The sequence below is a fragment of the Sminthopsis crassicaudata genome, chromosome 5 (genome assembly GCF_048593235.1).
Source record: "Sminthopsis crassicaudata isolate SCR6 chromosome 5, ASM4859323v1, whole genome shotgun sequence".
Lineage (NCBI taxonomy): Eukaryota > Metazoa > Chordata > Mammalia > Dasyuromorphia > Dasyuridae > Sminthopsis > Sminthopsis crassicaudata.
The window spans coordinates 41,012,578-41,024,423 of record NC_133621.1 but is presented as its reverse complement, the minus strand read 5'-3'; the positions used below and the strand labels follow the sequence as shown (position 1 = coordinate 41,024,423).

The 11,846-nt window shown below is 38.4% G+C and overlaps 1 protein-coding gene across 1 annotated transcript in view; it reads left to right on the top strand.

The window, feature by feature from the left end:
• Positions 1-11,846, top strand: part of KIF15 (kinesin family member 15) — a 46,237-nt gene that overhangs the window by 14,873 nt on the left and 19,518 nt on the right. Inside the window, exons 11-19 of the mRNA XM_074271692.1 lie at positions 997-1,105; positions 2,986-3,062; positions 3,714-3,923; positions 6,216-6,393; positions 7,902-8,031; positions 8,557-8,698; positions 10,046-10,243; positions 11,265-11,372; positions 11,680-11,785. Coding sequence (XP_074127793.1) covers positions 997-1,105; positions 2,986-3,062; positions 3,714-3,923; positions 6,216-6,393; positions 7,902-8,031; positions 8,557-8,698; positions 10,046-10,243; positions 11,265-11,372; positions 11,680-11,785 — 1,258 coding nt within the window. The remainder of the gene's footprint in view (positions 1-996; positions 1,106-2,985; positions 3,063-3,713; positions 3,924-6,215; positions 6,394-7,901; positions 8,032-8,556; positions 8,699-10,045; positions 10,244-11,264; positions 11,373-11,679; positions 11,786-11,846) is intronic.

Genomic DNA, 11,846 nt, shown 5'->3' with positions numbered 1-11,846 from the left:
AATTCCCAACCAGATCAGAGGTTAACTTAACCAAGAAAGAGTCAAGCCACTCTTCACCATGAGGAAGCAACATTGCTGTTAATTTTTACAGAGTCAGCTCCCAAAAGGGCAGTGTGCACTCTAATGAACAAGTACATGAACAATTTCCCCTAAAGACCTTCAGTACCTCAAGGTGGAGTAAAAGTAATTATTTCCCTCAGCAAGGAGGGTATAAGCTCTTGCTGAGACAGAAAAACTGGGCCTGGGGACAGAGATTATCTTTAAGCCACTTCCAGAGGAAGTTGTCTGCAGGTGGTGAGATTATTTTAGCCACAGAAATTCATAAAAGCCATCCAACAAGGTGTTTGAGAGGCACAATCTTTGTGAGTGGAGAAATTGTGCCCAGGCTGACAGAATCATAATCCTTGAAATGCTCAAGTCAGCATGTCCTTCATAGAAAGGGTCCCAGCTTAGCAGAACACAAGTGTTTGACAGAGAGGAAATGCTCTAGAACATGTATCTTCTGGGTTAAATGTAAGCTCCCTGAGGGTAAGAACTGTGTCATTATCGATAAGATTTGGGGATTCCCTTGAATCAAGGGCCTTGATGTTTCTGTATTTTTTATTCTAAGTTTCTTGTTTCTGTCTGTGAATAGTATTATTACCTTTTGTCATTCTATATCAAATGTGAATGTAAAACTATACAATTTAAAAAAAAAAAACCCACTGTAGTTTGAATGATTAATTAAGAATCCTAAGGTCTGCTATATTTTCCTTGTAAAACTATTAAAGAATCAAATGTATACATGTGTATAACAACAAACTTTCAGCATGAAAACAGGCTTAATTTTCTTTCAAAATATTCCAGATCTCTTCTTTTTTACTGGGAGCATTTCAAGATCCTTGATCTCCTCAGTATTTATTAGTTTCTTAAAGTTAAGTGGCCAAATTAGTTTAGGAAACTATGTAGCAAAATGTAATTTTCATTATCTTTGCCCATTTTCTTTTTGTGTATCAGGCTGTGGTAAATGAAGACACACAAGGAAATGTGAGCCAGCTCCAAGCTGAAGTGAAAAAGCTTAAGGAACAGTTGGCTCAGCTGACCACGGCCCCCCGTGCTGTTCCAGGTGAGGTGGCTAGCAGGGTTCTCATCTTCTGCTTTACTCAGAAGTGGCTTGGACTTAATTAGCCTAGCAGTTTACTGATGCCCCAGTCAGAGGCCTAGGGAGCTCCTGTCTGGAATGAGAGAGTAACAGCACCCCTCTAAGGAGCAAAAGGCCCAGAATTACAAGGCAAATGACAATAAAGTCAAATGGCTGAAGGTTCCCAGGAGGACCAACTCGCAAACTCTATTACAAAAGTCACTAAAAAGACAGAAAAAGAGATCGGAAGAACAGGTAGAGAGGCAAGGCTTCCAGCAGACAAGCCCAATTTTTTATAAGCCTCAGGCAGGAGACATACTAGGGAGAAACTCTTCCATGAATTGTAGCCACTCTGGAAAGCTATTTTCTCGAAAAGAGCATTAGAGCACTCACTTAGATTATGTGCCATCACATGCTCCAGATATCTGAGGTCACATCAAAAATACTTTGGAAGATTGCATTCCTCCAGCAAAGCCTTGTAGACCTCACCTCATTCCTGTGACCTATGCAGAAATCATACGGCAAACATTGACCCATTCCCATCAAGTCCCAAATCTGCTTAAAAGATATTTAAAGTGTCTCTTTGCCCTTGTCCTTAACACTGAGCAATGGAAGGTCAGCTTCTTGATTACCATTCCCATTTTTGTTGCTGTGCAGTATCCAAAAATCCATCAGCATGCAGATTTTTTTTTCCCTGTTTTATATATATATATATATTTTTTTAATGCCATCCCCATCTTTTAAAGACCAACTCTTCTAGTAAGCCTCCTTAAGGTAGGCAGCCTGGAATCCTGTCTATATCATTTACTAAGTAGATAAGAAAGGGTGAGTCATTTATTTTTGGCAGACTCAGTTTCTCATGTGTACCCTGTAGACTTGTTGGGACACAGATACTTTGTAAGCCTCTATAAGTGCACATTACTGCTGCAAGTAGCCAACCTGGGAGTTAGGAAAACTTGGGTTCAAGGCCTGTTCTTAACTCATCCTGGCTGTGTGATCCTGTAGAAGTCTCGCTATCCTGCGGTGGTTCTCCAGCTTTTATTGGTAGGGGGCACTATAGTTCAACATATTTATTAAGTGCTCATCTATAAGGCACACTTCTTCCTATTTCTCATATATTTGCAACCTCTTAGAGATTTCTAGGTGAACATTTAATTGCTATGACTTCTAGCTCATTTCACTTTAGTGCAGCTTTGCTTCATAAATCAAATTTTGACACCTATGTCCCTACTTGTCTTTCAATGCTTAAAAGGGTGAGACTTATTTTTTGAGACATTTTTACATTCTTATTTTTTAAGTATAACTATTGGATCCACACTCATCTCTCCCCATCCATATTATACAGGTAAGAAACAATAATTGTTCTGCCTTTAGTCAGATAGCCAGATAAAAAAAGATCTTAGTAAAAATTTGAGATCTATTATTCCTTTTAGACACTATTATACATGTGAATGATTTTGCTACTCAGAATAACTTCATTGAGTAATTTCTGAATCTGATAAGTAAAGGCCCCTCTAAATGGAAAGACTGAACTGATCATTTTGTTTCCAGTTTTGAAATTATGATTTTCTGACATACCAGAAAAATCTTGTTTACATACAAAAGAAAATTTTATTTCTATTATGTGTTGTTGGGATTTTTTTTTTTCCTGTGGCATTTGGGGTTAAGTGACTTGCCCAGGAGTACACAGTGAGGAAGTATTGTATTAAGTGTCTGAGGCCAGATTTGAAATCAGGTCCTCCTGACTAAAGGGCTAGTACTCTATCCACTGCACTATCTAGCTGCCCCGTGTTGTTGGGATTTTAAAAAGTTTATCCCTTGGTATTTTTTGTGAGGGGGAAATGACATTTCTTTTTTTATTTTAGATGAAGAAAGTACTAATTACATGAACTATTTTAGAGAGGCAATGTTATTCTTGAAGAAATATGAACATGAAAAAAAGGTAAGAAACTGAGGTTTGCTACAGTGGAATTAGAGCAGATTTTTACTAGTCAAAATGTTAAAAACTTTCTAGAAAGAATATTTTAAAATCTGGATTAAAGTTTAATTTGAAGCTAGTATTTACAGATTTTATTATCTGCTTTGTAAATTCTCAAGAAATGTTGAGGGAGGCTTCACTGCCTTTAAAGGGTTTAGATTTGGGCCTATTGAAAGAGCTATTTAATTAAATAAATATAATATCATTGGGAGTCTTTTGTTTATATTTTTGAGATACAGTATAGATGTAATATAATTTTAGGCAAACTGGAACTCTATGGAACTAATGTTTAAATATATCTATATTTCAAAGATTGGAGACCAAATGCCATTGATCAAGTACCTCTTCTTACATTCAGGCACTGGTGACTATTTTAGATCACCTTCATTTCTGTAGAAAGCAGGTTCCATGATCTTTAGAAAAAAAAGGCAATAGCTTGATGTCTTGCAGGCAGGAAACATTTCCTCATGTATATATTGCATCTATGTACAGAGTAAAACAATAATCTTGTACCTTTTGTTTATTAAACTATATTAGTAAACAATAACCAAAAAAGCATAAATATTCAGATATGGTAATTTGTTGGTAATTTTACTAAATTATCTCTTCCTTAAGTCTTTATTAGAAAAAGTTGCACAGTTGGAAGATCTCAGCGTCAAGAAGGAAAAATTCATTCAATCCAATAAAATGATTGTTAAATTTCGGGAAGATCATATAATGCGTTTAGAGAAACTCCAAAGAGAAGCAAGGGGCAATTTTCTACCAAAAGAACAGGATGAGCTGCTCCATGAATTAAGGGAAGAGATACAAACTCTGCGAGAACAAGTGAGTATGGTTTACTTGGGATTGCTTTCTGAGAACAGAGAACCTCATGAAATGCAAATAAAACAAAGTTATAGCAGAAGGGTGAATGATTTGATGAAATGAATATTTTTTTCATGAATCTTCTTGGTTAGGCTACTTGAGCTGTTTAATTCATGTAACTATTTCATTAGTTGATTTCCTTCAGTCTGAAATGGGAAAGATAAATTACAGGGGGACTGCCTCTACCAGACAACATGGAGTCTGGCACCCATGGGCCAGAGGGATGTACTTTAGCCTCCAGCAGTCATTATGGAGCTGGAGCCATTGAGGTTTACTACATTCCTGGATAACTTGTTTACTCAACACTTTTTGTTTTATACCTCACTTGTACTCCTCAAACCAACCTTGTTTGACTTTCACAGGATTTTGTTGGGGAAGGAGAGAAGTTCAGAAATTAAATGATAACTGGGTAGAAATGCAGTTTTCATGTGGTGCATAGTGGGTCATACTGGATCTCTCAAAAAAAAGTGTAAGTTAAATTCAATATATATATACATGAACAAATAGTTATATTGCTGTACAAAAAGAATCGGACTTTGAAACAGTGTACAATTAGCCTGTGAAGAAAATCAAAAATGCAGGCAGACAAAAATAGAGGGATTGAAATTCTATGTAGTGGATCATAGTCATCTTCTAGAGTTCTTTCACTGGGCATAACTGGTTCAGTTCATTACTGCTCTATTGGAGCTAATTTGGTTCATCTCATTGTTGAAGAGGCCCTCGTCTGTCAGAATTGATCATCATATAGTATTGTTGTTGAAGTGTGTAATGATCTCCTGGTCTTACTCATTTCCCTCAGCATCAGTTCCTGTAAGTCTCTCCAGGCCTTTCTGAAATCATCCTGTTGGTCGTTTCTTAGAGAAAAATAAAATTCCATAATATTCATACACCACAATTTATTCAGCCATTCTCCAATTGATGAGCATCCACTCAGTTTCCAATTTCTGGCCACTACAAAGAGGGCTGCCACAAACATTCTTGCACATACAGATCTCCTTCCCTTCTTTAAAATCTCTTTGGGAGGGGCAGCTAGGTGGCGCAGTGGATAGAGCACCAGCCTTGAATTCAGGAGGATCCGAGTTCAAATCTGGTCTCAGACACTTAACACTTCCTAGCTAGCTGTATGACCCTGGGCAAGTCACTTAACCCCAACCTCAGGGGGAAAAATAAATAAATAAAATAAAATCTCTTTGGGATATAAGCCCAGTAGTAACACTGCTGGGTCAAAGGGTATGCACAGTTTGATAACTTTTTAAGCATAGTTCCAAGTCGTTCTCCAGAATGGCTGGATGTATTCACAGTTCCACCAACAATATATCAGTGTCTCTGTTTTCCCACATCCTCTCCAGCATTTCACATTATCTTTCCCTGTCATTCTAGCCAATCTGACAAGTGTGTAGTGGTATCTCAGAGTTGTCTTAATTTGCATTTCCATAGTTCAACTTTCCAAAAAAAATTGAATTTTGAATGGTGAAATTAAAAACAGATGGGCTTTTTCTCCCAAAATAGTAACATTTTTTTGCCACAAATAGTAGTAATAGATTATTTACTTTAGGCCTTTAACCTAATAGTTTACTTTTAGACATACCCAAGAGTTTAAGGGGAAAACAAACTTTTGAGATATACTTTTAGGAGTAAACTCAGTTGAATACTGTGATTTCAAAAAAAAAATGAAAATTTTATTTTCCCTGCTATTGCTGAGTCTCCTAATGGAGAGAGAGATTGAAAAGAAAAAGTTCCCAGAATTGAGAAAGTGTGGAGGTGGGAGGGAATAAATTAAATGAAATATAGTTAGGTAGAACCCACTAACCATATAATTAAGATGTCATCTTTATCAGAACCTCATAATCACTTAACATTGCTTTGTACCACATCTCGCTTAGTCACAAGGGAATTAAAAGAACTGTTGTTCAAAAAGTCAAATGAAAAGATTAATAGAAGGCAGGAAGTTTGTTACAATAATAAAATGCTGTATTTTTGACAACCTTCATAGCTGTGAAAGTAGCATAGCCCAGCTACTGTGGTAGGTAAATGATTGGTGTTAAAATGGTTAGTATATTCTATAAGTACGAATTGGGAGAAGTGGATCTTTACTTTGACTTCACTTGCGGATGAATTTCATCGTAACATTTTTTTCCTCAAAGGTATCTTTGACCTCCCTCCCTCTGGGAGATTTAATTTCAGCAGAACAGAGAAAAATTACATTCTACAATTAAAATGTCATCTAAGTCTGTTAACCCTCCTGTCTTGCAGATAGAACAGCACCCTCGTATTGTGAAATATGCCATGGAAAACCACTCTCTCCGGGAGGACAACAAGCGACTTCGGTCCTTAGAATCTGTGAAAAAAGTCCAAGAAATGGATGCACAAACCATTGCAAAATTAGAGAAAGCTTTCTTTGAAATTTCTGGCACAGCAAAAAATGATCAAGGTGAAAACGATATAGATGAGCTCAAAGCAACATGTTTTCTAAATGGTGTTTATAATATTTTTCTAGTTTTGGCTTTAATTTTAGTTTTACATGCTGACTCTACCTTATGCAATGTCTTCTGTGTGTGGAAGTGACTATTCTTTAAAATTTTCTTTAAAATCATATACTAAATACTTAGTGTTATGCTACATATGTAGCATAATAGAAATAGGACTGAAATGCCCAGTTTTACTTATCAGTTTATCACTATTGGAGTTTCACATAATGGAAACTAATGTTTTAATATAAAATATTATTTAAAGTGCTTGGCAGGAACAAGTTCAGTTCAGCAAACATTCATTAAGCCTTCCTCTGTGTAAGACTCTGGGTGTAAAAAACTAGTGTGAACACACTTCCTGTTAAGATGCTCACAGTCTAAGAGGAGAGGCAGTGTGCGGAGTATATGAACAGAGTAACTGGAAGATGATCCCCAAAAAGAAGGCTTCTTTGAAGAAGCTGAGACTTGAAAGAAGCTGGGGACGCCAGGAGGTGGAGATAAGCAGCAGCCAAGTCCAGGAATTAGGAATGGCCAGAAAATTTCCTGCAACTGGGAGACGGGGGTCTTGTGGGAAGAAGAGTAAGCAGTAAAATGTGCTTTACACAGGAGCACAGGAAAGACAGGAGGAGTCTGTTTGGGAAGAACTTTTTAAAATAAATTCACATTTGATCCTGGAGATAATAGAGAGTCACTGAAGTTTATTGAACAGGGAAACAACCTCCTCTCCCCCCCTCCCTCCCCCACCATGCTTTAGGAAAGGCGCTTTGATAGCTTAGTGAAGGGTACATGGAGAGGGGAACGACTTGCAGACCCTGAGGCTCTTAAACTGTAGGAGATGAGGAGAACCTGGACCAAAAGGGTTGGGGGGGGGGGCTGTCAGAGAAGAGAAGGAGGCATATTCAGGAGATAGTTGGAAGGATAGGCCTTGTAATGATTGACCATAAGGTGAGAGAGGAGTCTATGATGCTACCTTGGCTGTAACCTGGGGACTGGAAGCATACACTGGTTTGGTAGGTGGATTCTGTGCTAAATGTACTTCTTCACTTCTTGAGTTTCTAGAAAAAGCTATCAGCTTGTGGTCAAGATTCTTGTGCTGAATATTTAGAAAAGTTATTGAGTCTGGCCTTGGACACCAAGCGCAGGTCCCAAGCCTTTCCCACTTGGGAAAGAGAGTTTGGACTCTGTTGACAGAACCTTTGAGAATACATGGCCAGATGGACACTCTGCCTGAGAAATGCCTGTTTAGCTATTTTCTTTGTTTCCTATTTTAAGGTAACATCCTCTAAACACATTAGGCACATGCTAGGCCTCCAATTAGATTATAAACTACTTAAAGTCAGAAATGTTTTCTGATTTTACCTGTCCCTTCTCATCCTTCCCTTCATCATAGGCATACAATGCCCAAGATGTTACATTTAGGGAGTGATCAATTAGTCAAGAGTTTCTGTGCTTTTGCTCTACTGTTATTTAGGCCATCTGACAACTTCCTCAGAATCTAGCTCTTCAGCATCAGAAGAGAAGCTGAAAGCACAACTTCTGCAAACACAGGGTGAATTGAATAATTCAAAGCAAGAATATGAAGAATTCAAAGAGCTCACCAAGTAAGTGTACCTTCATTTAAACTGCTTGCCACATTTTTACCTGGTGGATCTTTAAGAAGGAGTCCCTTTTTCATGTTCACCCACAAATAACCATGACTATAGTTTTATGTCTTGGCAGAATATAAATGGACTGATCGATTTCTAACTCTTTATTACTCTATAGACTAGGCCGGTTCAACCTTTACAAGTCTTCCTAATAAGATAGATAAATTCCTTAACAATTAAATTGTTCTTGAATTTAAATATTAAATATAGCCCTAAAATATTATTTACATAAAAGTGTTAATGTCTTTATTTTAAAGGAAATTTACATGTTGAATTTGTATGTTAAAATCAATTTGTGTTGATTACTCTCATTTCAACTATAGAAATTATAGGTTTTCAGATTAGGACTTGATTCCATTTTGTAAAAACCATGACTGAAGAAAATTAGTTATGCATAGTCAGTCTTATTTTGTATCTTCCCATTGGTCACATAAGCCATAATAAAATAAGTACATTAATACTTTGGTGCTGTATAAACAGGAAGAGGCAGCTGGAACTGGAGTCAGAGCTTCAATCCCTGCGCAAAGCGAACCGGAGCCTAGAAAGCATCTTAGAGGCCACCAAAGCGTCCAAGCGCCAGGAAGTATCTCAGCTGAATAAGATCCACACAGAGACGCTGAAGGTAGGGCTCAGGACAGGGAAGGCAGAGGGGTGCTGAGTCACCCTTTTCTTTGGTCAGTCAGTGCCTCGTCCTACTGAACAGCTTAAGAACTCACAGTCACTCATTCCATGCATTCGTCCCAGCCTCGTCAGTGCACCAGCTCTCTCTGGGTGTTTGCCTTTCAGAGACTCAGCTGCCAGCAGGGAAGGAAAAGAAGCTTCAAGTGAAAGACAGGCTCTAGAAAGTATGTGACTATAACTGCTCTTCAAAATATTAGGCATTTAACATGCACGGTGAACAAGGACATGCCAGGAAATCGAGGTGTTTTGAACATGGCAAAAGATGCAGGAGAATTTATTTTCAGATTGATTCTACTGCCACATGCATTTAAAAGTTGGGTTTTCAATCAGCAAGGATGAAAGGCTGTTTTACGCTATGATAAACTTATTTTTTTTAGTTATTTGTATATGATTATTTGGATAGCTTTAGCTATATGTTCAACATTAAAGTAGAGTTTCAAGCTAATTTTTAGTTATTCCCCAGTAGAATGTAAGCTCCTTCAGAGCAGGCATTAGTTCCTGTTTGTTAGATTCTTAGTGGTCAGCTCAGTGGCTGACAACACCTTGTTGTTCCCTTGACCACTGCTTTTTGAATTGAATCAACTCACATCACATATTATGCACAAGAAAGTGACCTTGCTAAAAATCTTTCTAAAACAGGAAATATTAAAGATACCCTGACATTTTGAATGTGGGAAATTTAAATGACTGATGGAGGCATGTATAGAAATTGTGAAGGGGGGGAGGGCGGAGGGAAACGTTTTGAATTGAATTGTCTTGAGCATGTTGAACCTTGAATGCTTCTGAGTGAAGCCTCAGCAAGAGTGAGAGAGAAGCTGTAGAACTGGAGCTCAAGCTTCAATCTGGGCATCCTCATCGGTCATGTGTAAGAGGTGGCCATTGAAGCTGGGGTTAAGAAAGGTTGAAGATGAAGACTTTGGAGAAGCCCATCTGCAGGGGTCAAGGAGAGGAGATCAGATATCATAGGAGATTAGGAGATCAGGAGAGGACAGTTAGAAGGAAACAGGCAGAAGCCAAGAGAAAAAGCAGGATCTGGGTAGATGGCAAGAGGAGGAAGAAGAGATTGGTGATTTTTGAGATTTAACACACGCTGACTGTAAATCAAGGTGGTTTTTTTGTTTGTTTGTTTTTTCTGTATAACCTATTCTTGCCCAAGAAATTTAGAGTATGATATCTTGCTTTCATGTAATGTATTTTACCATGACATAATCATCTTCTCTTCACACATTTTTAAAGTGATTATATTAAAATGTACCAATGCTACATTTCATGATCATTTTCACAACAGATCATAACTACTCCAACGAAGGCTTATCAGCTTCGGTCTCGATTAGTACCTCGACTAAGCCCTGAAATCATGAACTTTACCCCCTTGGATACTCAGAACACAAATGATTTGCATAATGATATATTCAATGAACCAGTTCCTCCAGAGATGAATGAACAAGCCTGTGAAGCCATTTCTGAGGAGCTCAAAATAGTACAGGTAACTTGGTGCCAAAAGAAGACAGACTAATGCTATTTTCTTTGTTAGTCTTTTATTTGTCTTGAGTTTTAGTTGATTCATCTATAGTATTAAAATAAGTTTTGTATTTAAAGGTTATTTTAAATGTAATATAATTACAAGGTAATGGTTTTGCAGTTTCTCCATAAAGGAATTGCTTTGGCCCTTAGCTTTAGTAAGAATTCGGGGTTTGCTGGTGTCCATTTGCTTATACTCTAATAACTTAAGTTTAAAATCAATTGCCATAGAAACTTTCAGGCTTTTTTCTTCTCCTGTTAGAGAAAAGGAATTTTTTAGAAAACTATATTACACTAGAGTTTTAATCAGTAATTTTTAAAATTGATGCTTTGTCAAGTTAATAGATGCTGAAAAAGCCTAGGAGTGACCCTGAAGCATTTTGGATTTTTCCTGCCTCAAGGGGGACCTTTGCCTCCATTGGGCTTTGTGGTGTTTCAGGTTGTGGTGATGGCTGGCACAATGAAGGAATATTTATTAATACAGTGTGCAGAGCTCAGAGATTGCACTGGGGGATCCATAGAACAGGAAGGCAGCCCCTGCTCTCAGAGAGCTCCCTAATTAGGATGCAGCATACCACATTGCTGGTTGTCCCTGCTTCTGTAGCCTGTGGCGGCAGAAGAAGGGTAGTGGGCCGAATGGGGGTCTGGGTCTGATGAGGAGTCATGGGGTGGGGGCAGCAGCTAGAGGGAGAAAACATGCCAGGGAGTGTTTGCCCTTCTCAGGCTTCTGCTTTGGGCAGCTCCATAGCTGTCTCTCGGGGCCTCTGGAGATAGTAGATAGGTGGTGGAAAGAAACCAGCCCTTAATGTCGAGCACTGGGCCACAAACCTGGCAGGCAGGCACTGCCACTGGACTCAGGCTTTGCTGGCTTCTTGATTCCTGGACCGCTCTATGGACACCAGGGTGCACTCAAGCACAGGAGGGAAACACTGCTTGTGATGGCAATGAAAACAGTTTCATCTCCAGGCGGACTTTTGTCCTTTCAGGAGCAGCTGAGTGTCCTTCAGACCAAGTTGGATGAAGAAGAAAGTAAAAACGTGAAGCTGCAGCAGCACATCGACAAAGTGGAGCATCATGCAGTGCAAACCCAGGAGGTACAGTAGGGCCCAGAGTAGGTCATGCACAACCTGGTATCAGAGCTGTCTGAGACTGCTAGAGAGCACCAAATATTCCTGGTGGTCTCCGTCCCCTTTCTTTTTCCTTAAATATTCAAAATAAGAAAAATGTGAAACATTTATATTTTTAATCATTTCTTTCTGGGCTTTCAAGTGTAATTAATGTCCATATCTTTTCTTATTATTTGAAGACCTTAATATGTGGTTCTGTAATTAGTGAATTTTTTTTAAGATATGATTTGACATGCCTCTGCTCTCTCTTAACTTTGATACTTTCTTCCCAAAGCTCTTTTCTTCAGAAAGAACTGATTGGCATAAACAACAACAGGAATATCTTGCACAATTGAGTTCCCTTGAAAAACAGCTCCGAGATACTCTCAGCAAAAATGAGTGTGAGTGTTGGTAATTTAGTGCTTGGTGAGCCTAGCTTTCTTTTATACAGTCACATTCAAG